This window comes from Papaver somniferum, chromosome 4 (genome assembly GCF_003573695.1).
Source record: "Papaver somniferum cultivar HN1 chromosome 4, ASM357369v1, whole genome shotgun sequence".
Taxonomy (NCBI): Eukaryota; Viridiplantae; Streptophyta; class Magnoliopsida; order Ranunculales; family Papaveraceae; genus Papaver; species Papaver somniferum.
In genome coordinates, this window is record NC_039361.1 from 43,173,438 (window position 1) to 43,199,798 (window position 26,361).

General features: G+C 36.6%; 2 protein-coding genes across 4 annotated transcripts; one reads left to right on the forward strand and one right to left on the reverse strand.

Annotated features, from left to right (window-relative positions):
* The first annotated feature begins 883 nt into the window (after positions 1–883).
* Positions 884–3,931, forward strand: LOC113273797 (putative F-box protein At3g16820). 3 transcript variants are annotated; one of them, XR_003322612.1, is made up of 2 exons: positions 884–2,265; positions 3,581–3,931. XR_003322612.1 is itself a non-coding variant. In XM_026523404.1 (2 exons), the coding sequence occupies exons 1-2, from the start codon at positions 1,002–1,004 to the stop codon at positions 1,967–1,969; spliced, it is 627 nt and encodes a 208-aa protein (XP_026379189.1). In that variant the 5' UTR covers positions 884–1,001; the 3' UTR covers positions 1,970–2,429. The 3 variants fall into 3 exon arrangements, 1 of the variants encoding a protein (XP_026379189.1); XR_003322613.1 differs by lacking the exon at positions 3,581–3,931 and having other exon boundaries at positions 884–1,179; positions 1,318–2,429; XM_026523404.1 differs by lacking the exon at positions 3,581–3,931 and having other exon boundaries at positions 884–1,179; positions 1,521–2,429.
* A 4,729-nt stretch (positions 3,932–8,660) lies between these two features.
* Positions 8,661–10,816, reverse strand: LOC113273798 (large ribosomal RNA subunit accumulation protein YCED homolog 1, chloroplastic-like). The gene is made up of 2 exons (XM_026523405.1): positions 10,199–10,816; positions 8,661–9,159 (listed from the first exon to the last, which is right to left on the reverse strand). The coding sequence occupies exons 1-2, from the start codon at positions 10,747–10,749 to the stop codon at positions 8,739–8,741; spliced, it is 972 nt and encodes a 323-aa protein (XP_026379190.1). The 5' UTR covers positions 10,750–10,816; the 3' UTR covers positions 8,661–8,738.
* Between the last annotated feature and the right edge of the window lie 15,545 nt (positions 10,817–26,361).

Here is a 26,361-nt window from a genome sequence, read left to right on the forward strand (position 1 = left end):
TTAATTACAATGAAGTGTTCTGATAATCCTTTTGCATCACGACCATTGATGTTCATGGTTTGTTCTTCATATTTTTGAAATATATTATCCCACATGGTGTTACCATGTTGCTGTGCACCACCGATACAATCTTGGGGTAAAAAAAACAAAATTACGACAAATACATTCATCTTCTATCATGCTGTATTTTGCACCACGGACTCGGTTATTCTTACCTTTGCCTTGAGTTTGTGCTTGTGAATCCATTTTACAAGAAAATATATAATTGTAGAGGAGATGTGATAGTTTTAGATTGAAAAAAGATTGAGAGATTAAGAAATTCTAGAGAGATTTAGAAATTCTGGTGTGAGTTGCTATGAGTTTGAAATTCTGGTGTGAGTTGCTATGAGTTTGAAATTAGGTATTTATAGAGGGGGGAAATTGTAGTCGTAGGATACGGGACTGGTAAGCATTGATCTTACTATCGAGCGACATCTTGGCTATCTTTGGCGAGTTAATGACCACCGAGCAATGTGTTGACCATCGAGCGACCGAGACTCTATCGCTCGCTGGAAACTCTGTTGTGTATGCCTATATGTCAGGAAAAATACATTGACATATGAGTTTAGCAGTTTGGCATACCCATAGTGGATGCATATATATGTCAAATATCATGTTTTGACATGTGCATATGACTAGGCCTTAGAAGTCAGTGAAGTGAAACGTTTCTATATCTCTTGGACTACCCACTCCATTCGATCCATAAAAATCTGCCCAAAATTTCATAAAGGACTGACCAAGCCCCAGGAGTTGCCCTGGAATCCGGGATTAATTTGCAAAGCCCTAGAAATTGCCGCAAGTAAGTTCGGCTCGTCTGTTTTCTAGTTTTTCCACTTAAACCTAAAAGGCTAAGCCTGTAAAGAGAAACCCCAACTTTTCATATTCACAATTTTCTTCAAACCTTAGATTTTTTTTCTCTTCTTTCTAAACTCTGTGCTCAAATCCCGCCACAAATAGCTTTCATGGGGAATTTTGATATGTTACCATCAGAGATCATATCAGACATTTTCACTCGGTTACCAGCCACTCTAGGTTTAGAGATTAAACGTGTATGCAAAAGTTGGGAAAAAGTTGCTGAGCATCCATCCTTCTTTAAATTACATTTGGATCTTCTAAATCAACTTAATTCTGCTGATTCTGGTGAGTTTAGTTTTATTATCTACTGACTAATGATGATATTAATTGGCACTTACATTCTCTAGATTTTGATAAGAATTCTTCTGAGTCAGACTCTCTTGGACATGAGATAATGGGTTTCTGCTGTCCAATTGATTGCAGTCTGGTTGGTTCTTGTAACGGCTTAATTTGTCTACATGGATTAACTCATAGTATTACCCCTCATAACTATGGTGAAGATTCTCGTATTGTCTATGTATGCAATCCCATTACTAAAAAATATGTCACGCTTCCAAAATTAGCGAGACCATCTGGCGATGAACCTGTATATTTCTTTGTGATTGGATTTGGTTATGTTCCTACAGAAAATGAATACAAGGTTGTTAGAATGTACAAGTTGAAGGAAGGATCCAAATTTGCTCAAATTGATGTTTTCACTCTCGGGAGTGACAGGCAATGGAGAAATGAAGGGAATATAGAGATTGAGATTGGTATGGGTGCTTGGAAAGATGGTGTGTTTGCAAATGGCAATATCTATTGGAATTTGGGAGAGGGGGAAATTGTGGCCTTCGATTTGGCTGATGAAATGTTTGTCGAATTACCTGAATGTTCTGGATTTAGGGAGATTATAGATGATGGTTGGAACAGGTGTATTAGATTTGGGGTATTGGGAGATTGTTTATGTGCGACCCACTACAATACAGAAACTGAAACTTCTGATGTATGGTTTTTGGAAAAGAAGCAAGATGAATCATTGATGAGTTGGAGTATGGGATTCAGCTTAGACGCCAATACCGATGGATATGATGTATAATACAGTACTCCACTTGCCCTTACAAGTAGTGCTACAGTTCTCTGTCGCTCACCTACCGAGCTCCATCTTTATGACCTAAACTCTTCTTCTTCCAAAAACCTTGCGTATCATAATGAATCCTTTTATGATGTAATTCCTCATAGCAATTATTTAGTTTTCATTGATAGCATTGGGGGATAGAACACAAATCACTGAATCTGGAGAAAGTGCAATTGAAGAAATAAAAGGCAGAGATTGGCAGATGAAACAGTGATAGGAAGGAAGAGATCTGGAGATTCTGGACAACATATTATCTGGTAATTTTCAGCTTAGACTACTATTATATGCAGATTACCGTCAGTGGTTAGCAATCTTGCTTGGTTGTTTTTGCATCTCTTTATATCATTGTTTACTTGGATTAAAATTCAATGTGATACATGTTCTAGTAAGCTAATTTTATTCAAAAAAGAGATTCACAGTATAGCACTGTCTGGTTTACCGAGTCACTAGATAGCAGATAGTCAATTTTTGGTATTCAACACATACTTATGGATTCAGACTTATTGGTGTTTGTTGTTCGCTGACCCTACACATAAAACTGATGCCGGTTTGAGTCAGATTTGAATTACATTTATCAGACTGTGCAGGTGAGATAGGCAATTTTGTTTCCCGTTCAGACCGTGTTTATGAGCTTAGTTCAATCGATAAAAAAATTTGAATTGTGAGTTGGATTTTCTAAGTTATCTTACTTTGAAATCGTATTGTGTTGGTTATTCTTGGTTTAAATCATTCCTTTTGAATTGTAGTTTACAGATTTTATTTCATTTGGTTTAAAGTAGTCCTTTGTTTACTTTGATGTTTCCTGTCCTTCGAAATTTCGTACCAATTTGTAAATGCTGCTTAGAAACTTATTAAGATGTGTAGCGGAAAAATTAAAGGAACTATTGCTGGTAGCTGAAGATAATACTTCTTTGTTGTTACTACTTGTTGATTGATGGCTTCCATCAAAGTAAATCTATAAATAAAGTTGTAGTAGTACTTGCAGAAAAAAGAAGAAGATTAGTTAAGCAATCATTAGAACTATTCTAAGTACGGGAAGTGTGTGAAAGACGGGGGTTTAGGCAGAGAGAAAAGACTGTCAATAGGAAGTGGGGAAAAGTAGAAAGTCAAGTAGGGGAGAGTGAAAAAGAATAAAAGAGAAAGGGGTTGTTGTTTTTCTCCAAAATTTCTGGCATCAAATCCTTCTCTCTGGGATTTGACCTACTGCTGAACATATCAACAGAAAGGGTCACTTCTCTATTGGTGGGTAGGATTTCAGTTTGAATTTCAGGTTAAGTGTTAAATCAACATATTTTTCAGTTTTGAGAAAGGGTTTCTAGGAAAGGAGTAAAATTCTTGTAAGTATGAGTTCAAAGCGCTGAAGCTACTGCACTTTTGCATGTTGCTTGCTAGATCAAGGAACTTCACAATTTTGCGTCCAGCAGACTGTTTTGTTAGAAGGAGATTGTAAAAATGTGACAAAGAGTATCTTTTGTTCTTGTAGCTCTGTTTGCTGGGAGAATTTAAACATTCTCTCTGATTGTAAATTCGCCTTTCATGGCTCAGTAGGTTCTATTGTGTGTTGGTTTCTAGGCAGTGTAATCAGGCTGCAGATGCCTCAGCTAAAGACGCTAAATCGAGTCCTCTGATTCATACCTGGCGTGGTTGTCCTTCTCACTGTTGTGCTAGCTAAGGAGCAAGGACTACTCTTATTTACATCAAGTGTGTTTTCTTAAAGCTGAGTTTTTGATTTAAAAATAGAATAAAAAATTGTGACATGTCGACTGATCCAAACATGGGTTATAGTCATGATGCGATTCTAGCATCTGTGTTGAATCCTCGTTCAATATCGTTTCAGTCAGGTGTTGTAAATAGCTGTTCATCTCCCAGAAAAGTAGTGATGCACAAAGTCTGTTATCATCTGTCAATACACACTGATATTTCCACTGTATTCAAATATTTTACCCACATGAGGGGGGAGGACTAAACAAAAAGCGAAATCAACATTTACAGAACCCAGCAAAAGATTCTTAAAAACATAAATAGAGATCTCTAATTATGGACTTTGAATTGTAGATATTTTTATTATTTGAATTGTAAAATATCTCAACATTTTAGATATTTTTTTTTTTTTTTTAGAATTGTAGTAGGAAATATTTGTAATTTTCTTTTTCTTTTACACTTTGAATTTTGGACTGGACATTTGGACTTTAATTTTAAACCCTACGGAAGGGTATCCTTAAATACAAACTGTGTGCAGGGAAGGACGACGATTACAATATCGTCTCGGCCCCTCGGGTTCGCACATGACATAGGAGTCGTGGCCCGAGTCGACTTCAGCGGTTCATCCCCCGTCTGGTACGGGAGGTAAGTCCAATCGAAACACCCGCTAATCTCCTGCAAGCGGGTTACTGTATTCCTTAAGGTGATAATTGATTGAGGACGAACCAGACTGTTTTTATATTCCTAGTAAAGGGCAAGGCCTGGCCAAAACAAGATAAGGGTTCGGATTTCATCACCGTTCCCTTCTTGCCCGCTTTAGGAAAACAAAACCTAACGCGAACCCAAGCTTTAAAATCTGATTAGAAAGAGACCTATAGGGTATCGAGCTTGTTAGGAAAAATTTTCGAAGGATATTGGTCACCTTTTAAGCAACTTCAAAGTTCATGATGACTTCTGGGAGTTGAAACAAGCCGCCTTGTAACGCCGGTGAGGCCTTGGGTATCAAAGCTCCATTGAGCTTCCCTCGCCTCAGTTTCATCTCACATTAGCTCGGATTGATCCAGAGGGGTTGCTCAAACTGTAACGAATTCCCTTTCGAAGGATTAGAAGCTGGTCTAGAAACAATCTAAGTGGAGCCATCATGCTTTTTGTTTGCTAGAAATCTTTAGGTTTGCTTTGGTGAAGTCGAGTCAGCCTGGTGTGTGTTTGTTAGAACAACATTCCTTGTTAGGTTTTTATTCTTTTTGAATTTTTAGTGTTTGCCCGATTTTGTTAATAGGGCTTGGAAAAGAGATACTCTAGGTCGATTGATTAGCGAAAAACCTAGTAGTTCTTCTGATATAAGCAGGGAGCTCGAAGATTCTTCTTTTGAGAGCCCTGTTTTTGGAAACTTCAGTTTTGAGAATTTATCTCTGAGTGACAAAAGTACCCCTAGTACTCCAGTTGTGCCAACGATGGCAACTTTGAAAGATTACATGTTCCCAACTAGGACCAATCGAGCTTCATGCATTAAATTGCCAGCCACTACGGCTAATTTTGAGATAAAACCTAGTATTCTTCAAATGATCCCTATATTCTTAGGAAAAGATGATGAGAACCCTTATTTCCATATTAGGGACTTTGAGGAAATCTGTGGGACAATTAGAATAAAAGACCTTACTGATGAAGTCTTGAAACTTAAGATGTTTCCCTTTTCCTTGAGAGATAAAGCCAAGACCTGGATGAACAACCTACCATCTGAATCCATTGAAACATGGCAGGAACTTATTGTTGCTTTCTATATGAAATTCTACCCTAAGCATAAAACTGCAGCTATTAGGCAGAAAATTAGTGCTAGTGTGCAACAAGAGGGAGAGTCTCTTTATAGGTTTTTAGAGCGATTCAATGATCTCCTATCTCAGTGTCCTCACCATGGATTTGATAAGATGAAACTCGTACAGATTATTTATGATGGTTTAGATTATTCGACCAAAACCATGGTTGAGTCTATGTGCGCTGGTGAGTTCACTAGTAAAAATGTTGATGCTGCTTTTACCTTCTTAGAAGTTATCGCTGAAAAATCCCAACAGTGGGAATCTTGTGTTGAACCCCCTAAAAGACTCTTGGTCAATAGAAGTAGCACCAATGTGGTAGATACAAGCTTTGGGACAGATCTTAAGTTTGCTGCCTTGTCTAGAAGGTTAGAAGCTTTGGAATTGAATCAGTCTAAACATAGGTCTCTTGTTGAACCTGATGATAGGAATAGAGCCTCTCAAGTCTCTAGTTGTGGAATAGAACCCGATAATTCATTTTGGGAAGGTCAGGTTAGTGAAGAACAAGCCCATGTTGTCTATAACAACGCTAGGTTTTAGAACCGTCAGAAGTTTGACCCATACTCAGAAACCTACAAACCTGGTTGGAGAAACCATCCTAATTTCTCTTGGTCTAAGGGCCAGAGTCAAGGCCAGTCTAGCAATTCTCAGCCTCCCCCAGGTTTTGCTTTTAAGAACTCTTCAGGTCAAACCCAGTTTCAGAACGCTTCTGAGAAAAAGATCTCTACCTTATAGGAAGCTATCACTATGTTAGTAAGTAACCATGACATGCTATGAAAGAACCACATGAGCTTTCAACAAGAAACTAGGCAGGAATTGAAGAATACTTCCCATAGTCTTGCCAAGTTAGAACTTCAAGTAGGACAAATAGCTAAGTTTATAAGTGAGAGAGAAGATGGAAGGTTCCCTAGTCATACCGATGCTAACCCCAAAGGAGAGAAATCATACAATCATGTGAATGCTGTCACAACCCTGAGGAGTGGAAAGAAGGTTGACAACAAGGTTGCCATGCCTGATAGTGAACATGTTGTAGTTCACTCTGCTGAGCCAGAGAATGAAGAGACTGATAGAGTCTCTAAAGAGACCAATGAGGGTCCTGTTAAGCCCGACTTTGTTCCCAGAGCCCCGTTTCCCCAGCTGCTAGTTCCGACTAAGAGGGAGTCCAACTTTAATGATATATTGGAGGTTTTTAAGCAGGTTAATATCAACCTTCCATTATTAGATGCAATTAGGCAGATTCCCTCTTATGCCAAGTTCCTTAAGGACTTGTGTACGCGAAAGCGTAAGCTCAGTGTCCAGAGGAAAGCCTTCATAGCTAGTCATGTGAGTTCTATTATTCAGAATACCACTACTCCTAAGTATAAAGACCCAGGGTCCCGACCATTTCTTGCACAATAGGTAAATACCGTGTTGAGAAAGCGTTGCTTGACTTAGGAGCCAGTGTGAACTTAATGCCATACCATGTGTACCTTAAGCTAGGACTTGGTGAGATGAAACCTACCCAGATGACACTTCAGTTAGCTGATAGGTACGTTAAAATTCCTCGTGGTGTGATCGAGGATGTTCTCATAGAGGTCGACAAGTTTATATATCCGGTGGATTTTGTTATCCTAGATACCCAACCTGTCCCTGACCCAGAGAACCAAATACCAGTGATTTTAGGTCGCCCGTTTTTTGCTACATCCAATGCGATCATTAATTTTCGAAATGGTATAATGAATTTGTCTTTTGGTAATATGACTATTGAGCTGAACATTTTTAATATTAGTAAGCTACCCTCCGAGCTAGATAAATCGAGCGTAGAAGAGGTAAACATGATAGGAACGTTAGTTCAGGAGTCATTACCAAACATCGTATCGAAAGATCCGTTAGAGAGTTGTTTATCCCATTTTAGCCTGGATTTCGATGATGGTAGTAACATTGAACAAGTAAATGCTCTGTTAGATTCCATTCCTGTGTTAGATATTGATATATGGAAATATAGGTTTGAACCATTACTAGCTTCCGAGTCTACCTTAATACCTTGTTTAAAAGAGCCTCCTGAGTTGGAGCCTAATTATACATTTTTAGGCCCACCCAAGTCTTTTCCTGTGATTGTAGCATCCGATTTGGATAGTGATCAGGAGAATAGGCCAGAGACCGTGCTTCAAGAAAATAAGGAAGTTTTAGAGTGGACCATAGTAGCTATGAAGCAAGTAGAGGATGAACAACCTGATTATAACTTAGAGAAAGCAATTGACCTTTTTCAAGAACCCGATGGTCTAGAAATTAGGAACATTGTGACTAGTCTATGTAGAGGCACCCAAAATTCTAAGTTTGGGGGTAGAGAACTAGAAGAATCTCTTGAGCATTTTAAGGACTGGGAAGATTCGGAAATCCAAGCAATAATTAAAGGTTCGTCTGAGAGTAGTGAAAACCCTAAGTTTGGGGGTAGTAATGATTCTTGTGATCGTCAAGTATCCCCATTGGAAGTCCCTAACTTGGGACTCAATCCTAGTGAGGTATTCCCTAAGTCTATTCAGACTCCACAACCCGATCCTCCTGATACTGTCCAGGAGAAAATCCATATGTTAGAGACTCGTTTTTCGGATGAATCTGTTTGCCGAGACACTCATATGAAGCCCAAGTGGGCACCTCAGATAAATCCAGTTGTCTTGCGAGAAACTTTAGATCAGGTTGTGCTCTATCTGCTCATTTTTCTGATCTTGAGCATTTGTCTCCTATTCGTGGCAGTTCTATTTGGTCTTATGGACCCACAATTGTTTCGACTATTGGTATACAACTTTGGAAGGTGACAATTCTTTTAGAGGTATTTGATGTCTAGCTAATGACTATAAATTTAGCATTTACTGGGAGGCTCCCGCGTTCATGTGATACGGTAATATCCTTCCTTATTTCTTTTCCCTCCAGTGGTAATAGTTTCTCCTTGTTCATGCTTTTAATTTCTTCTTTAGAACATTGAGGACAATGTTAGATTTAAGTTTGGGGGTGGGGAAGAAACACTTTTTGTCACCTTTTTTCAATAAATAAACTCCAGAACCTAGAAATTTATGCCTATTCAGGATAGCACTAACCAATCTAAGTGGATGGAAGCATTTTGGTTTTAGGAGTTGAGGAACCAATCTGATTAGATGGCAACATCTAAAGAGTCTATTCATAAAAGCACAGAGCTTAGTTGTTAGGAATAACATGATAGTTTCATCTAGCAAAACATAAAGTTACTTCTGCTGCATTTGCTTTCTGAGATCTCCAAGAGGTCCATAGTTTACCTTCTTCTCCACCTTTCTATCACAATTACAACTACCAAGGTTGAGATTTGTACCACATTTTAAACATATACCTTTGCAATTCGTATCACATATTGCATTTATGGTGATCTCTATGTGAACCAAGTCACGGATATTTTTCGAAATATCGATTTCTCTATCTTCAGGAGGAAAATAGAGACGATCATCTAAGTCGATTAAAGAATCTTCATAATCATCTGCTTCCCCCTCATTTAACGAAGAGGGAGTTTTTGAGGATCTCTCCTCTCCAAATATGACACCCATATCAATCACGTCAGGTTCTTCAATTGGTTCTTCATCTAGTAAAACAGTGAAGTTCGAGAATACACCCTCGGCTGCTGGTCCACCACACCTGTCCATTAAGAACAAAAAAGTGAACCTTAGCTTACTTTCTGGATCAAAACATCCCAGACAACATCGCCCAACTTAATACAGGTGCTATTATAGATAGGAAGAGTAAACAATGCTCATTTCAGGATAGGACAGGAAGAATCTAAAGAATTGAAAGTAGCAACAGTTATTTAAAAAAAAAAAGTTGAAGTCCTTCCAATGGTACTGAATGCAAAATTCTAACCACTACTGCACTATAGGAATTTGAATCTTTCTGGATTGAATACCATATATGTATGTTTTAGTTATTGGTCTGTTATGTTGACATAGGCGCCACCCAGGCGCCAAAAGTGGGAGTTTTGGTGCCTAAGCACTTCACCCAACACGGCTCCATTTTTTTATACCCATACGCCACGTCGCCTGCCCCATCCCCAAACAAGTAATTGGTTTGGAAACCTAAACTCGCCTTTGGATGATAGAACAGACATGGCAAAGAGTTTGTATCATTAAGTGGGTCAAAATCCAAGGCACCCAATACGCCCTGATACTAATGGTGATCCCTGTCACATCTGTACATGAAAAACATCTAACTAATGCAACTTTATAACGACGCTAAGGAAATCATGTCCAATGCTTCACCCACTAACATGCTATCTGATTTCTTGCAGGGAATATATGTTTATTTTGATTGATAAAAAAAATTGGGTTCTTCTTGTTGAGATAAACCTCCTAAAAGAGCACTGTACCGTAGGATGAAAATCACATCTAGTTAACACTTGAACTAACCATTAGAGCAGTGATTCAATAGTTCCCTAGGCATTCAATAGTTCACATATAAGAACCTGATCACTTTGTGTTTGACTGTTTGCCATTTATTTAGTGTCACATATAAACTTCCCTAGGCATTCAATAGTTCCTTACAGGCTCGACATTAAGTAAAAATCTACTAGACTACCCAAAATGAAGATAGCTAAATGTAGAGCAAGTTACTAAATTATCAATTTCTAATTAAAAGAAAGATTATTTCAGCAAGAAAATAGAGAAGAAACAAAAGAAATTACCTATTGCAGCTAAGACCAAGCACAGTTTTGATAACTCCATCAAGTCTTAACCTGTGTTTCTTCCTGGTAACATCTATAGAGATCTGTACAGGTGTTCCAGATGGAAAATCCTTAACAGATTTTGTAACCCTCAATCCCATCTTTGAAGCCATAGATTTTGATACATCAGAAGACACTTCTCCAAACCCTAATCTCTCTAAAGTAGTGCAATACTCCAAATGTGAAATTGATGGGTTTCTTTTGTAAATAACAGCTCCTTCCCATGGTGATTCTAGATTTTCAGAATCATAATCCATATCAATTATTTCTTCTTCAACATTAGAGGAGTTCATGCCATCTCTACAAGTGAAGAAATTTAGTGGTTTTTGTGGAATTTGGATTGGACTGTTATTGATTTTTGATTTTGAGGTTAAAGATGGGATTTTTTTAGTTTTTAAGAGATTGAAACTGAAATTGAAATCTGGGTTTGAGTTTTGAGATGAATATATGTAGAACTTGGTGTTGGATGAGGAAGAATAAACAGCTGGATTTGATGGGAAAATCAGAGCCATTTTAATTCAAGGAAAGAAGAATTTTTCTAAAAGTTCTTCTTCAGGGTTTATGGGCAAAAGGGAGGTTTTGAGATAGGGTTCTTAGTGTCACGTGCCTTATCACGTGATAATCAAATGCCCACTCTTCGATTCAGGAATATAGCCATGAGATAAAGAATTTGATACATGGACATAAAAAAGTTTAAATGCAGAAAACGCTGTTATAAGATGAAAGAACTCGATACCGACGAGTTTTAAACCAAGGTTTGAAAAACGGCCGTTTTTTTCCGAAAAAACGGCCGTTATAACGCTCACGCCCATATACCGTGCCCGTGAGGCTCATCAACACGCTTACCTAAATAACACCGATAAATAGGAAAAAATGGCGTTATTTAGACCCGTTATAACCGTTTTCACACCTGTGATTACCGTTTTTCTAAAATTAATATTTCAGTTTTTTTCTTCTAAATAAAATTTTAACACACGTTTTTTACACCGTATTTTCCGTTTTCATACCGGTTAAACCCGTTTTTAAGGAAAAAAAATTTGAGTTGGAGAAATTCTTATACAATTTTTAATTTCAAACTTACAACTAAAATTTCATAAATAATCATTAAACACTTCAAATTTTATAAACTTACAATAAGTAACCTAGTGATAGTAGTGCTTGAAATTTTAAACTTAGACAAACCAACTTGTACCGGCAATAAAGGACCAACCATCATGCATGCATTTTGGCATGTGTGCCAAAACATCTCATTCAAAATAATGTTTTTCACATCTTTAGCCGTACGAGTTTTTCCTTCTGGCGAGTTCACAAATTCTTGGTCTACAAAAAGACTCTCGATTGCATTACGTTGATCAATGATACTTTTGATTGCGATAAAATTTGTCGCAAACCTTGTTAAGCCAGGGCGCAATAGATTGCGTCCCCCAGAATGTTGTCTGAATCTAGCAAGAACCCAACCATGATTATAAATAAATTTACTGATTTTTCTAGCTTCTGAAATCACACCTTTAACAAAGGGGAACTTTTCAGTATCTTCCAACATTAAATCCAACACATGAGCTACACAAGGTACCCAAAAAAATGTACTATACTCTATGGCCAATCTCATACCTATTAAAACAAAATGAGAAATGAATTAATAATATATAAAAATAAACAACTGTAATTAAATTAAGTTGTAATAGTTACCTGCGGCTTTGAATTGGGATCCTTGATCAGTTACTATTTGAACAATATTTGTCGGACCAATATCTTCTATAACCGGTCTGAACAAACTCATCAAATACTCTGCTGTCAACCGATTATGCTCGATGTCAACGCTTTTCAAAAATGTTGTCCCATGGCCACTGTAAACTAAGAAGTTTACAATCGTATGGTTATTTTTGTTTTTCCAACCATCTGACATGAGTGTACACCCATACTCTCTCCAATAATTTCGTTGGACCGACACCACATCCTTCTGAATCCTTTGTTTTTCCTGCCTTAATAATGGGTTCGACAACTTATAGGAAGACGGAGCTCTGTATGATTTTCCGAAATTTGCAACTACATTGAATGCCTCGTGGTACTGAGTTGAGTTGGCCACATTGAAGGGAATATCATTAGCATAGAAAAAACGTCCAACAGAAGAATCAACTTTTTCCCGGCATGTTTTACTTCTCCCAAAATTCGCCATGCTAGGTTGAGAATCCCTATTAGTATTATATTGTCCTCCCATATCTACAGACATCCTAGGTGCTTGGTGTGGTGTACGCATTGAAGAACTAGGTATGTCCATAGAGGCCTGTGGACGTTGTGATGTACCTTCTCCGGCATTAGTATTCTTACTTTTTCGTCCAAAAAGGTTCTTCAACTTCGATAACCCGCCCATTTTCTTTTGTGTTACCGTCGCTTGTTCTTCTTCATCTATATCATGCACAGGGTTCCACGGTTCATTTTCATACATATCTTGAATTTCTGTATCTTCATATTCAGTTTCTGGTACTCGTTGCCGTTTTGCTTTGTTTCTGTCTTGCACCCATACTTTTGCTAAATTTTTAATCTCAGGTGGCACATGCATGCAGGGAGTAATTGTACCTCTTTGTTGTGCCAAATGCATTTTGAAACGCGAAATTCCCGCAGACACTTCTTTTTCACAAAAATTACACTTCAACTTTTTACCATCACTCATTACAGTACAATATGCATGAAAAACATCTCGTTTTGCAGATGTTGATCCTTCCATTATATTCTGTAAGTAGGAAATTTCACATAGCAATAAGTGACATATATAAATACAAGTTAAGTGGACATATTCCATCAATATAAAAATGGTTAGAGTAGCATTATAATTAGAAATCACAAGTTGCATTAGTCATTTACTCAACTTGAATATTAAAAGTTGAAATTAAGGATCGTGTAGCCTCTCAAGTTGATGGACTATTTACTTGCCAACTGATTTTTATAAAGAAACAATGATTTTTTACGTGCCAACTGATTCAAGTTGATGGACTATTTAATTATGAATATTAACATTTATTAAAACATTTCTTAAATAAATGATAATAAAATGAACAAAAAATCTATATTTCTTAAAACATTTCTTAGATAAAAATGAAACATTTATTAAGTAAATATACGTTAATAGAATGAAACATTTCTTCACTTAACATTTCTTAAATATTTCTCAAACATCATGAAAGAAAAAAACATCGATATTTCTCAAACATCTATATTCACTACTCTAACATCATGAAAAAAAAACGATAATAAATAAATTAATAACGTATTAATAAATTATATCTCTAATTGAATGAAAAATCTACAAAAAATAATTAATATTACCTCTTAAACTTGTATTTGAGAAATTCAAAATGTAAAGCATTCATTTGAGCAAGAAGCAGAGAACCAGAGGTATTGATTTCATTTCAATTCTCTTCTTGTCCTTTTAAAGCATTCCTTTGGGCAAGAAGACATAATAGCTAGCAAATAGAAATATTCTTGAAACATTTGGAATCTCGTTGCATGCGTATATAAGCACAGGCTAGCTATGTCTTTGATCATGAAACCAACTACTCTTTTTACTTTTTTTTTTTGTTTTATTTCTTGAACTTTTGAGTATGAACTCTAAAGTACAGACCACATGTAGCATATAATGTACACACCTCATTAGCATAGAAAAAACGTCCAACAGAAGAATCAACTTTTTCCCGGCATGTTTTACTTCTCCCAAAATTCTCCATGCTAGGTTGAGAATCCCTATTAGTATTATATTGTCCTCCCATATCTACAGACATCCTAGGTGCTTGGTGTGGTGTACGCATTGAAGAACTAGGTATGTCCATAGAGGCCTGTGGACGCTGTGATGTACCTTCTCCGGCATTAGTATTCTTACTTTTTCGTCCAAAAAGGTTCTTCAACTTCGATAACCCGTCCATTTTATTTTGTGTTACCGGCGCTTGTTCTTCTTCATCTATATCATGCACAGGGTTCCACGGTTCATTTTCATACATATCTTGAATTTCTGTATCTTCATATTCAGTTTCTGGTACTCGTTGCTGTTATTTTTGTTTCTGTCTTGCACCCATACTTTTGCTAAATTTTTAATCTCAGGTGGCACATGCATGCAGGGACTAATTGTACCTCTTTGTTGTGCCAAATGCATTTTGAAACGCGAAATTCCCGCAGACACTTCTTTTTCACAAAAATTACACTTCAACTTTTTACCATCACTCATTACAGTACAATATGCATGAAAAACATCTCGTTTTGCAGATGTTGATCCTTCCATTATATTTTGTAAGTAGGAAATTTCACATAGCAATAAGTGACATATATAAATACAAGTTAAGTGGACATATTCCATCAATATAAAAATGGTTAGAGTAGCATTATAATTAGAAATCACAAGTTGCATTAGTCATTTACTCAACTTGAATATTAAAAGTTGAAATTAAGGATCGTGTAGCCTCTCATTTTTTCATGATTGAGAACAGGAATACAAACATACCATACATCAATTCATCATGCCATTTTTTTATAAAGAAACAATGATTTTTTACGTGCCAACTGATTCAAGTTGATGGACTATTTAATTATGAATATTAACATTTATTAAAACATTTCTTAAATAAATGATAATAAAATGAACAAAAAATCTATATTTCTTAAAACATTTCTTAGATAAAAATAAAACATTTATTAAGTAAATATACGTTAATAGAATGAAACATTTCTTCACTTAACATTTCTTAAATATTTCTCAAACATCATGAAAAAAAACATCGATATTTCTCAAACATCTATATTAACTACTCTAACATCATGAAAGAAAAAAACAATAATAAATAAATTAATAACGTATTAATAAATTATATCTCTAATTGAATGAAAAATCTACAAAAAATAATTAATATTACCTCTTAAACTTGTATTTGAGAAATTCAAAATGTAAAGCATTCCTTTGAGCAAGAAGCAGAGAACCAGAGGTATTGATTTCATTTCAATTCTCTTTTTGTCCTTTTAAAGCATTCCTTTGGGCAAGAAGACATAATAGCTAGCAAATCGAAATATTCTTGAAACATTTGGAATCTCGTTGCATGCGTATATAAGCACAGGCTATCTATGTCTTTGATCATGAAACCAACTACTCTTTTTACTTTTTTTTTTGTTTTATTTCTTTAACTTTTGAGTCTGAACTCTAAAGTACAGACCACATGTAGCATATACTGTACACACCTCCAAATGCAAAAGAAAAAGATAAATCGACTCCCTGACTTCCCTCTCTCACTCTCTTTTTCTCTAGCTAGTCTCTGACTCTCTTCATGTTGCATTCCTTGTTGGTTAGTCTTGTAGCAAGTAGCTAAGAGCCTAGGAGTATTATTTGACAACAAAGTTTTGACTGCTTTTGAATCCGAATATGCATTATTGAAATATTGGGGAATGCATTGAACTATTCGAGTGACAACTTGAACATATCAAGTGGATAGTGATAGTATGCGTGTATAAATATTGTCGGTAGACGATAACTACAATGCATTGTTATAAGTCATAGACTTAGGGTTGTGAATTTTACTAGATATCCATAAATTTGTATGTTAAAAACCCATAAACAAATAAATAAAAAATCAAATAAATAAATTAAACCAAAAAAAATGAAAAAACGTAGTAACAACGTTATTTAGACCCGTTGTAACCGTTTTCACAGCTGTAATTACCGTTACATAGGAAATTCAGATCACAAATTATTTATTTTTCTTATTTAACCGTTATCACACCCGTTATTTTAAAAAAAAAACGTCAAAAAAACGTGTTTTATTCCTATATAACGCGTTTTTGACCCAAAACGTGCTCACACCCGTCAAAACACGTTATAACGGTCACGCCTAGTACCTGTGACCTGGGCCGTGACCCGTTTTTCGAACCTTGTTTTAAACTCCAAGACTGATAAATTCAGGTTTCTGACATGAATATAAATTTAAAATAAATAAGTAAATAAAGGCTAAATCATAAAAAGATCAAATTTGATGCCGACAAGTTTTGTAACTCATTATGAACATAACTTTAAGAAAACGGTAAAATGAAATTTTTCTTGAAACTGAATGAACAAAAACTTAATGTCTTTCTGCGTCCAAGTGTATGAATTTGTCAGTACCCATAGAGACTAGACTATGAGTATGGATTACTGGTCGAAAACTATCATTCTCAAATCCTTTCTTCTCAACCATTTTGTGAGTATCCAAATCCAAATCCCATAGCAACAGTCTTTCCTCCTGTCGAACTAGCAATTTGCCATCATCTCCACAACTTCCACATCCAATCCATTTGGAAAAAACGAGAAATATTTTGGCTTAAGAGTGTTTGGGAAGGGTCACAGTGTGTGTATTAATCCAGCTATTTGTTGCGGGGTTTAACAACCATAGCACAAGTTTAGCATTTGGCAGAAAAGCACTTTTTGTCAGACATAAACCCAATTGCCCTTTCATCTCAAATAAACGCATATAATCATGCTTAGTACAATGGCTAGCAGGATTGTCATAGGAAGCTCCACCGTGTTGCATCGTGCTAAACTTATTTGTTCCAATTTCCAATGCCATAATGGAATTTGAACAAGTAAACTCAGGGTTCCCAAAACCACTGTAAATATCGTCAACCATCCAATACAAAGTCCCGTTTACGATCGTGGGGGGTCTTTCTCTCATTGGCATATACGAGTATCTGCCAATATTTCTCCGTAGTTTAGATCCAAAACTTAGTACGTCAAAGACACTCTCGACGACCTCTCCGATATGCCCTATGTGCAAGAAGCACCTCGTATTTCTTGTTGTGAGGATTGAAATAAAATCCACATACCTGAAAGACATAACCTTCCATCGTAATAGTTACTTGTTCTTCTGTCGTAGGATTCCATATCACAAAAATGGATGCCCATGAGTTCTCTGTGTTCTTAAATAGAAGAAACCCATCGTAAGAATCATAAAGCACGACCGGGTCATTTTTCTGCGAGTAGCAGAAATCAAGTTTCAGTTTTGCTTTCTTAACTTTTTTAGCCTGCTCGTCCATAAAATAAAGCTTGATCACTCGGTCACTAGATTGTGAAAAAGATTGCAGAGCGATGATAGAAGTAGCTTGACGAGCGAGGTGTGTGCGAATAAATAAAGGAGTTAACAATTCAAGGAGCTTAGACGCACGTTGGCGAATAGATGTTGGGGCGGAAGTCTTAACCCACCCAACTAGGGTTATAGCGTATGGGCAGTCGCTCGCGCAATCGCTTGTGATAAGTAAGTTGAGTACGTCCCACTCCCAATATTCTCCTTTTAATCCTATCGTCGGTGTACTTCTCATGTCATATTTTTTAGCACGACGGCGGATAATTGTGTTTGTTTTCCGACCCTCTCTGAATCTCAATTATGGCAGCCGAGACAAAGCGCCTATCTTCTTCGTCTTCTTCGTACCAACCTTCTACTCTTAAGAACGGCAACAAAGCAACTAATGACTCCTCCGATCGACTGCTGGAATCGGAAGAAAAATGGTACGCGGTTATGTTTTTCCGATGAATATATTATTTTTTACTCTCCCCCAATTTTGTGCTCTAGGGTATCAAATCATCTCTTATACTATACATGCTCTGGTGTTTAGAAATATTTTCTCGAAATAATTTTAAAAAGAAACTCTAATCAAGTACCTGCATGCAGTTCTGATACTAACTGATAAGTATTTTTCTGCAGAGTTAAAATTATCTTTGCAATCAAATTACATGTTCTTACCTGAATCACCACCATTTCAAGCCATTTGTATTAAAGCCGCTGAACTTGAAGCCTACAGCAGGCATCCAAGCTCTGACCGCGATGAGGACAAAGTGCAGAAGGATGTGTGCAGGTTCGTAAATGAAGAGATCAGCAAACAAAATCAGGCTAGCTAGACTTGCTATCCAATGTGCAAGACTTACTTCCCGCAGATTATTGAGTGACAACAAGATTGGGACGACAAAAGGTGTATCAGAGTCTTGGAGTTGTATTGAGCCACCAAAGACTTACGGGGAAGAAAGCCTATGGTGGAGATTTAGTCCGGAATTGATGGGGGACGAAGATACAGAGGAGAAAGGTGTTATAAAGTTAACCTGCGTCACAATCTTTCCCAAGGTAGATGTAGATTATGGCGTTGGTACTCTTGAAGCCCATTCTGACAGTTTCATATACACAACCTCCAGCTCCGAATTCCATTCAGAGCTTATATGTGAGTATGAGAATGTAAAGGAGTTCCTCTTCCAAGTTGAAGACGGGGAGAAGAAGATGCTGCCTCTGGTGCACCATCACCCCATCACACTGGGGAAAGAAAAGACAAAGCATCTCCAGTTCCGTTTGTTGCCGACTGTGGAGGGAAAGAAGAGATCGGATAATGATTCAGATAAGTTTGAGAAAGAGAAGCAAACCAGGGATAGGGGGCGTAGCGATGATTTAGAGAACTTTGTGGACATAGTTAAAGGTAAATGGCGGGGTTCTCCATTTCCATTTCCCTTAAATTTGGTAAGTATTGTTATTATTCATGAAGTCGTAATCATAATCTTCAACATTAGAGTTCATGCCATCTACAAGCGAATTTAGTTGTTTTTGTAATTGGACTACTACATTTTTTAGGCTAAAGATAAATGGGATTTTTTTAGATTTTAAGAAACCGAAATTTAAATTTAAATATGGGTTTCAGTTTTGGGATGAATAAATGTAGAATTCGATGAGGAAGAATAAATATGGCGGAAATAGCATTTTCGAACATAAATGATAAACTTTTTTTCCCCTTGAAATCTCTCATTAACAAAAATTTAAAGTCATTCTGCAACTAAGTGTATCAATTTGTCAGTATCCAAAGAGACTAGACTAGGAGTGTGAATTACCGGCCAAAAACTATCATTCTCAAATCCTTTCTTCTCAACAATCGTGTGAGTATTCGATTCCAAATCGTATAGCAACAATCTGTTCTTCTGTCTGAGTAGTAATTTGCCATCTTTGATCTTCAAAACCTCCACATCCATACTAAACTTATTTGTTCCAATTTCGAATGCCATGATATAATTCGAACAACTAACTATTCCATGGCATCTCGATTCTCAAGTGTTATATGGAAAAGAATTGAGTTTGTATGGAAGTACCGCTAGTTTTGTTGGGGCGGAAGTCTTTCTACCCCAACTAGGCTTACAGCATATAGGCACTTGGATTGTCGTCCGCTCATGATACGAAGAGATTGTTTTTTGTTTATTTCAAATCGTCCTTGCGCGTATTCGAACCAGACACCTCGTGGATATTGAAGTCTTATAGTTTTTCGCCTACAGTTTGTCCCACATCGTTGGGGAATGAGATTTTGGGTGGGTTTATTAGCCTAAACACTGGAGCACATGTCGTTAACGCCGTTGCTGGTGCCTGCCGTGCCTGTACAGCTTTGTTTTTACCATGGCATTTTCTCTATGGCACTTCACCAGATAGTGTCACCTGCAACAATGTACGCATATTGAGATGACTTGACTGTTTCTTTAAGCTCCTTCACCACTCTAGCTATTGGCAGCATCCATGACCAAGGTTCGAAAAACGGGTCACGGCCCAGGTCACAGGTACTAGGCGTGACCGTTATAACGTGTTTTGACGGGTGTGAGCACGTTTTGGGTCAAAAACGCGTTATATAGGAATAAAACGCGTTTTTTTGACGTTTTTTTAAAATAACGGGTGTGATAACTGTTAAATAAGAAAAATAAATAATTTGTGATCTGAATTTCCTATGTAACGGTAATTACAGCTGTGAAAACGGTTACAACGGGTCTAAATAACGTTGTTACTACGTTTTTTCATTTTTTTTTGTTTAATTTATTTATTTGATTTTTTATTTATTTGTTTATGGGTTTTTAACATACAAATTTATGGATATCTAGTAAAATTCACAACCCTAAGTCTATGACTTATAACAATGCATTGTAGTTATCGTCTACCGACAATATTTATACACGCATACTATCACTATCCACTTGATATGTTCAAGTTGTCACTCGAATAGTTCGATGCATTCCCCAATATTTCAATAATGCATATTCGGATTCAAAAGCAGTCAAAACTTTGTTGTCAAATGATATCCTAGGCTCTTAGCTACTTGCTACAAGACTAACCAACAAGGAATGCAACAGGAAGAGAGTCAGAGACTAGCTAGAAAAAAGAGAGTGAAAGAGGGAAGTCAGAGAGTCGATTTATCTTTTTCTTTTGCATTTGGAGGTGTGTACAGTATATGCTACATGTGGTCTGTACTTTAGAGTTCAGACTCAAAAGTTAAAGAAATAAACAAAAAAAAAAAGTAAAAAGAGTAGTTGGTTTCATGATCAAAGACATAGCTAGCCTGTGCTTATATACGCATGCAACGAGATTCCAAATGTTTCAAGAATATTTCGATTTGCTAGCTATTATGTCTTCTTGCCCAAAGGAATGCTTTAAAAGAACAAGAAGAGAATTGAAATGAAATCAATACCTCTGGTTCTCTGGTTCTCTGCTTCTTGCTCAAAGGAATGCTTTACATTTTGAATTTCTCAAATACAAGTTTAAGAGGTAATATTAATTATTTTTTGTAGATTTTTCATTCAACTTGAATCAGTTGGCACGTAAAAAATCATTGTTTCTTTATAAAAAAAACGGCATGATGAATTGATGTATGGTATGTTTGTATTCCTGTTCTCAATCATGAAAAAATGAGAGGCTACACGATCCATAATTTCAAATTTTAATATTCAAGTTGAGTAAATGACTAATGCAACTTGTGATTTCTAATTATAATGCTACTCTAACCATTTTTATATTGATGGAATATGTCCACTTAACTTGTATTTATATATGTCACTTATTGCTATGTGAAATTTCCTACTTACAGAATATAATGGAAGGATCAACATCTGCAAAACGAGATGTTTTTCATGCATATTGTACTGTAATGAGTGATGGTAAAAAGTTGAAGTGTAATTTTTGTGAAAAAGAAGTGTCTGCGGGAATTTCGCGTTTCAAAATGCATTTGGCACAAAAAAGAGGTACAATTACTCCCTGCATGCATGTGCCACCTGAGATTAAAAATTTAGCAAAAGTATGGGTGCCAGACAGAAACAAAGCAAAACGGCAACGAGTACCAGAAACTGAATATGAAGATACAGAAATTCAAGATATGTATGAAAATGAACCGTGGAACCCTGTGCATGATATAGATGAAGAAGAACAAGCGCCGGTAACACAAAATAAAATGGGCGGGTTATCGAAGTTGAAGAACCTTTTTGGAAGAAAAAGTAAGAATACTAATGCCGGAGAAGGTACATCACAGCGTCCACAAGCCTCTATGGACATACCTAGTTCTTCAATGCGTACACCACACCAAGCACCTAGGATGTCTGTAGATATGGGAGGACAATATAATACTAATAGGGATTCTCAACCTAGCATGGCGAATTTTGGGAGAAGTAAAACATGCCGGGAAAAAGTTGATTCTTCTGTTGGACGTTTTTCTATGCTAATGATATTCCCTTCAATGTGGCCAACTCAACTCAGTACCACGAGGCATTCAATGCAGTTGCAAATTTCGGAAAATCATACAGAGCTCCGTCTTCCTATAAGTTGTCGAACCCATTATTAAGGCAGGAAAAACAAAGGATTCAGAAGGATGTGGTGTCGGTCCAACGAAATTATTGGAGAGAGTATGGGTGTACACTCATGTCAGATGGTTGGAAAAACAAAAATAACCATACGATTGTAAACTTCTTAGTTTACAGTGGCCATGGGACAGCATTTTTGAAAAGCGTTCACATCGAGCATAATCGGTTGACAGCAGAGTATTTGATGAGTTTGTTCAGACCGGTTATAGAAGATATTGGTCCGACAAATATTGTTCAAATAGTAACTGATCAAGGATCCCAATTCAAAGCCGCAGGTAACTATTACAACTTAATTTAATTACAGTTGTTTATTTTTATATATTATTAATTCATTTCTCATTTTGTTTTAATAGGTATGAGATTGACCATAGAGTATGGTACATTTTTTTGGGTACCTTGTGCAGCTCATGTGTTGGATTTAATGTTGGAAGATACTGAAAAGTTCCCCTTTGTTAAAGGTGTGATTTCAGAAGCTAGAAAAATCAGTAAATTTATTTATAATCATGGTTGGGTTCTTGCTAGATTCATACAACATTCTGGGGGACGCAATCTATTGCGCCCTGGCTTAACAAGGTTTGCGACAAATTTTATCGCAATCAAAAGTATCATTGATCAACGTAATGCAATCGAGAGTCTTTTTGTAGACCAAGAATTTTTGAACTCGCCAGAAGGAAAAACTCGTACGGCTAAAGATGTGAAAAACATTATTTTGAATGAGATGTTTTGGCACACATGCCAAAATGCATGCATGATGGTTGGTCCTTTATTGAAAATGATCCGTTTCTTGGATTCAGATAAACCTACCATGGGTTATTTGTTTCATGCACTTGCTACATGTGTGGAAACTATAAAAAGGGGTTTGGGTAAAACTCGAAATAATTCTATTGTAGGTGTGATTAACCGACGATGGAAAGATCAGTTGAGTTCTCCTCTTCATGCTGCAGCGCATTTTCTGAATCCATATTATATCTACAACCCAGCAGCCAATCTCATCAACAATGAAATTTCTCAGCCCCAAATTTGTCTCAGTGAAGTTATATCAAAAATGATTAGTAGCCCTCAAGAACAAGCGACATGCATGCTAGAGGTGTGAATTTTTATTAACAATTAATTTCGTAATTATATGAATTTCTATTCACAGTTTTTGATATTTTTAGGCGGGAAGAATGCAAATGATGCAAGGCCAATTTGCATCACCATCAGCAAGATTGGCTGCTCTGCAAGGTGATCCTGTAAGCTGGTGGTTGTCATACGATGCTCAGTTTCCATCACTCCAGAGGATCGCGGTAAAGATACTAAGCCAGACAAACACATCGTCTGGATCCGAGAGGAATTGGAGTGTGTTTGAAAGAATTCACACCAAACTACGCAACCGTTTAGTTTCGTCAAGAATAAACGATTTGGTATATGTTCAGTACAATTTAAGATTGGAGCAGCAAAGAGTTCAAGGTAAAGCAAAGCGACATAACATCGATGTCCACGATGTTCATAGCCTGCTGACATATGAAAATATGCTTGATTGGATAGCAGGGGATGATGAAATACCAGTTTTACCTCAGGAAGAACATTGGTTAAATGAATTGGAAGAGGAAGCAGCTAATAATCCAGAGCCTCTCCCTCCACCATACGAATGGCATGATCCAGAAGTTGAAATCTCATATCAAAGGTTGCCAGTGAGTAACCTAACATTTGGAGACAATACACAAGGTCATGAAAATGAAAATCCCATATACAATTCTCATTATACTGAAGATCGTCCAGAAGAAGATACCCGAGGAATTAATGAAGAGTATAATTTCAATATTAATATCAATAATGAAGTAGATAATTGTAATGATAATGAGGAAGCAGACTATGGTTATGAAGATGACGATACTGTTAACTACGACAGCCAAATGCATTACGCGAACCAATATGATTCGGAGGAAGAGGAGGAGGAATCAACTGAGAATCGTCGAGAAAATAGAAAATACTTGAATAAGTCGGAAAAAATGCCGGTACAAGTTGGTTTGTCTAAGTTTAAAATTTCAAGCACTACTGTCACTAGGTTACTTATTGTAAGTTTATAAAATTTGAAGTGTTTAATGATTATTTATGAAATTTTAGTTGTAAGTTTGAAATTAAAAATTGTATAAGAATTTCTCCAACTCAAATTTTTTTTCCTTAAAAACGGGTTTAACCGGTATGAAAACGGAAAATACGGTGTAAAAAACGTGTGTTAAAATGTTATTTAGAAGAAAAAAACTGAAATATTAATTTTAGAAAAATGGTAATCACAGGTGTGAAAACGGTTATAACGGGTCTAAATAACGCCATTTTTTCCTATTTATCGGTGTTATTTAGGTAAGCGTGTTGGTGAGCCTCACGGGCACGGTATATGGGCGTGAGCGTTATAACGGACGTTTTTTCGGAAAAAACGGCCGTTTTTCAAACCTTGTCCATGACCTTCAAGCTTTCTAACGCTCTAGACCTGTTCTGGGCCCGTCTGACTACACCAACCATCAAAAAGCCTAGCAAAAAGAAAAATCATCCTGAAAGAACCTTGATTTTGGGCATACTTTCTAGACATATTAAATAAAGACAAAAAAGGTTGTGAAATAGCAAAATCAGATAACCCCTTAACCCGAAAAATTTTTAATGACAAATCTGCCCTTTAGTATTAGTGTTAGTAATATTGATTCGTGATTAAATATTTTGTTTAGTGATTAAGATAATTTTCAGAATTATAAAGATTGTTTAGATGAAAAATTTTGGGGAAAAAAAAAATCAAAGTTTTTATTGAGAAGGAGAGAAAGAGAAGGAGAAAGTGAGAAAACTTAAATTCTTGATTCAATGGAGGATGAGGAGGGTCATAATTCATCTAAAAAACCTAGGAAAGTACACATCAACTACACCAATGATTCCCAAATGGCTGATTTCTTAGATTATGAGAATGATTTTACACCCACTCAAACTCAAGATGATGATTTTTATGAGCCAAATCCTGATGATGAAGACATTGATGAGGACCAATGCTTCTGATACACAGGTTCACTTCTATCATATGCTTAATCTCACTTCTATAGCTCTCAATTATCAAAAGTTAGGTTTTTTGGATCATGGTTCGGCGAAACAGGTTGAGGTTCGGCTCACATATATTAGCCGAATCTACCAATTGATGAACGGTTCGGCTCACTGAATCTGTTTGCAGCATGCGCCGAACCTATAATTTTCAATTCCAACCCTTTTGCTAGACACTAGTTCGGCTTATATGAAAGTTTCATAGTAAGCCGAACAACATCCTGAATAGCCCGGAAAAAAAAAATTACTGGTTCGGCTTATATTTCGAAAATCGTATGAGCCGAACATCAATTTGTTATTTTTTGGGTTAAAATATTGTTATTGGTTCGGCACATATTGAGAATATCATATAAGCCGAAACCTCTAAATGTTCATGGTTCGGCACATAATATGATTATTGTACGAGCCGAACATAAATTTTTAATTTCTGGGTTGAAATATTGTTATTGGTTCGGCACATATTGAGAACATCGTATAAGCCGAAACCTTTAAATGCTCAGGGTTCGGCACATAATATGATTATCGTATGAGCCGAATATTTCTATTATTTTCCCTTTCAAGTATTTGAACCTTGTGATATTCTTTGTAGATCGTACCCATGGAAGATCAACCTGATCCAGTAGACATAATTCAGGAGGATACCAAGGATCACTTCCAAAATGATTTGGTATGTAAGAACCTGTTGTTTACCTTAATGTTGTCGGAATATTCCAAAGTTTTGGAATGAACCTTTCTAATTACTTGTTTTGGAATGAACGCACAGATGGAAAACTAAACCCGAAGTTCTGGATTGGCTTGAGGAACACGCGATGAAGATAAATTGTGTACTAGTTAAAGGACAACAAAGCCGATGGGATCGGTTTGAAATGATTTGTGAGCGTTGTATACGTTGGGAAGACCGGGAGAAAGAATAGGACGAAGACGAAGAAAAGAAATTGTCCTTTCAAGATCGTTTTCAACCTCAAGAATAAGTCCTTGAACAAAGAAGATCAATATTGGATAATGAATAAAGATATGGATTGTCGTCATAACCACCCACGTCCCAAAGACCTGCATGGACATGCGAAAGTAGCGCGACTCAAACCCGATGAGATGCTAGAAGTGGATAAAATAACACGAGCACGTTTTCCACCGTCTAGGATTCTTAGAGAATTGAAGGCGGACAACAAGAATAACAAGTCGACTATGCAAACTATCTACAATGCAAGACAAAAGATTAGAAGACTCAATTTGCAAGGTAGGATGGTGATGCAACAAGTAATGTGGTTAGGGGTGAAGAATAACTACGCTTTCCAAAAGAAGTTGGATGAGTTCGTTCAAGTCACACACCTTTTCCTTGCCCACCCGGAATGCGCCCAATTGGCTCTATGCTTCCCACAAGTTATTATATTGGATTGCACGTACAAGACTAATAAATATGAGA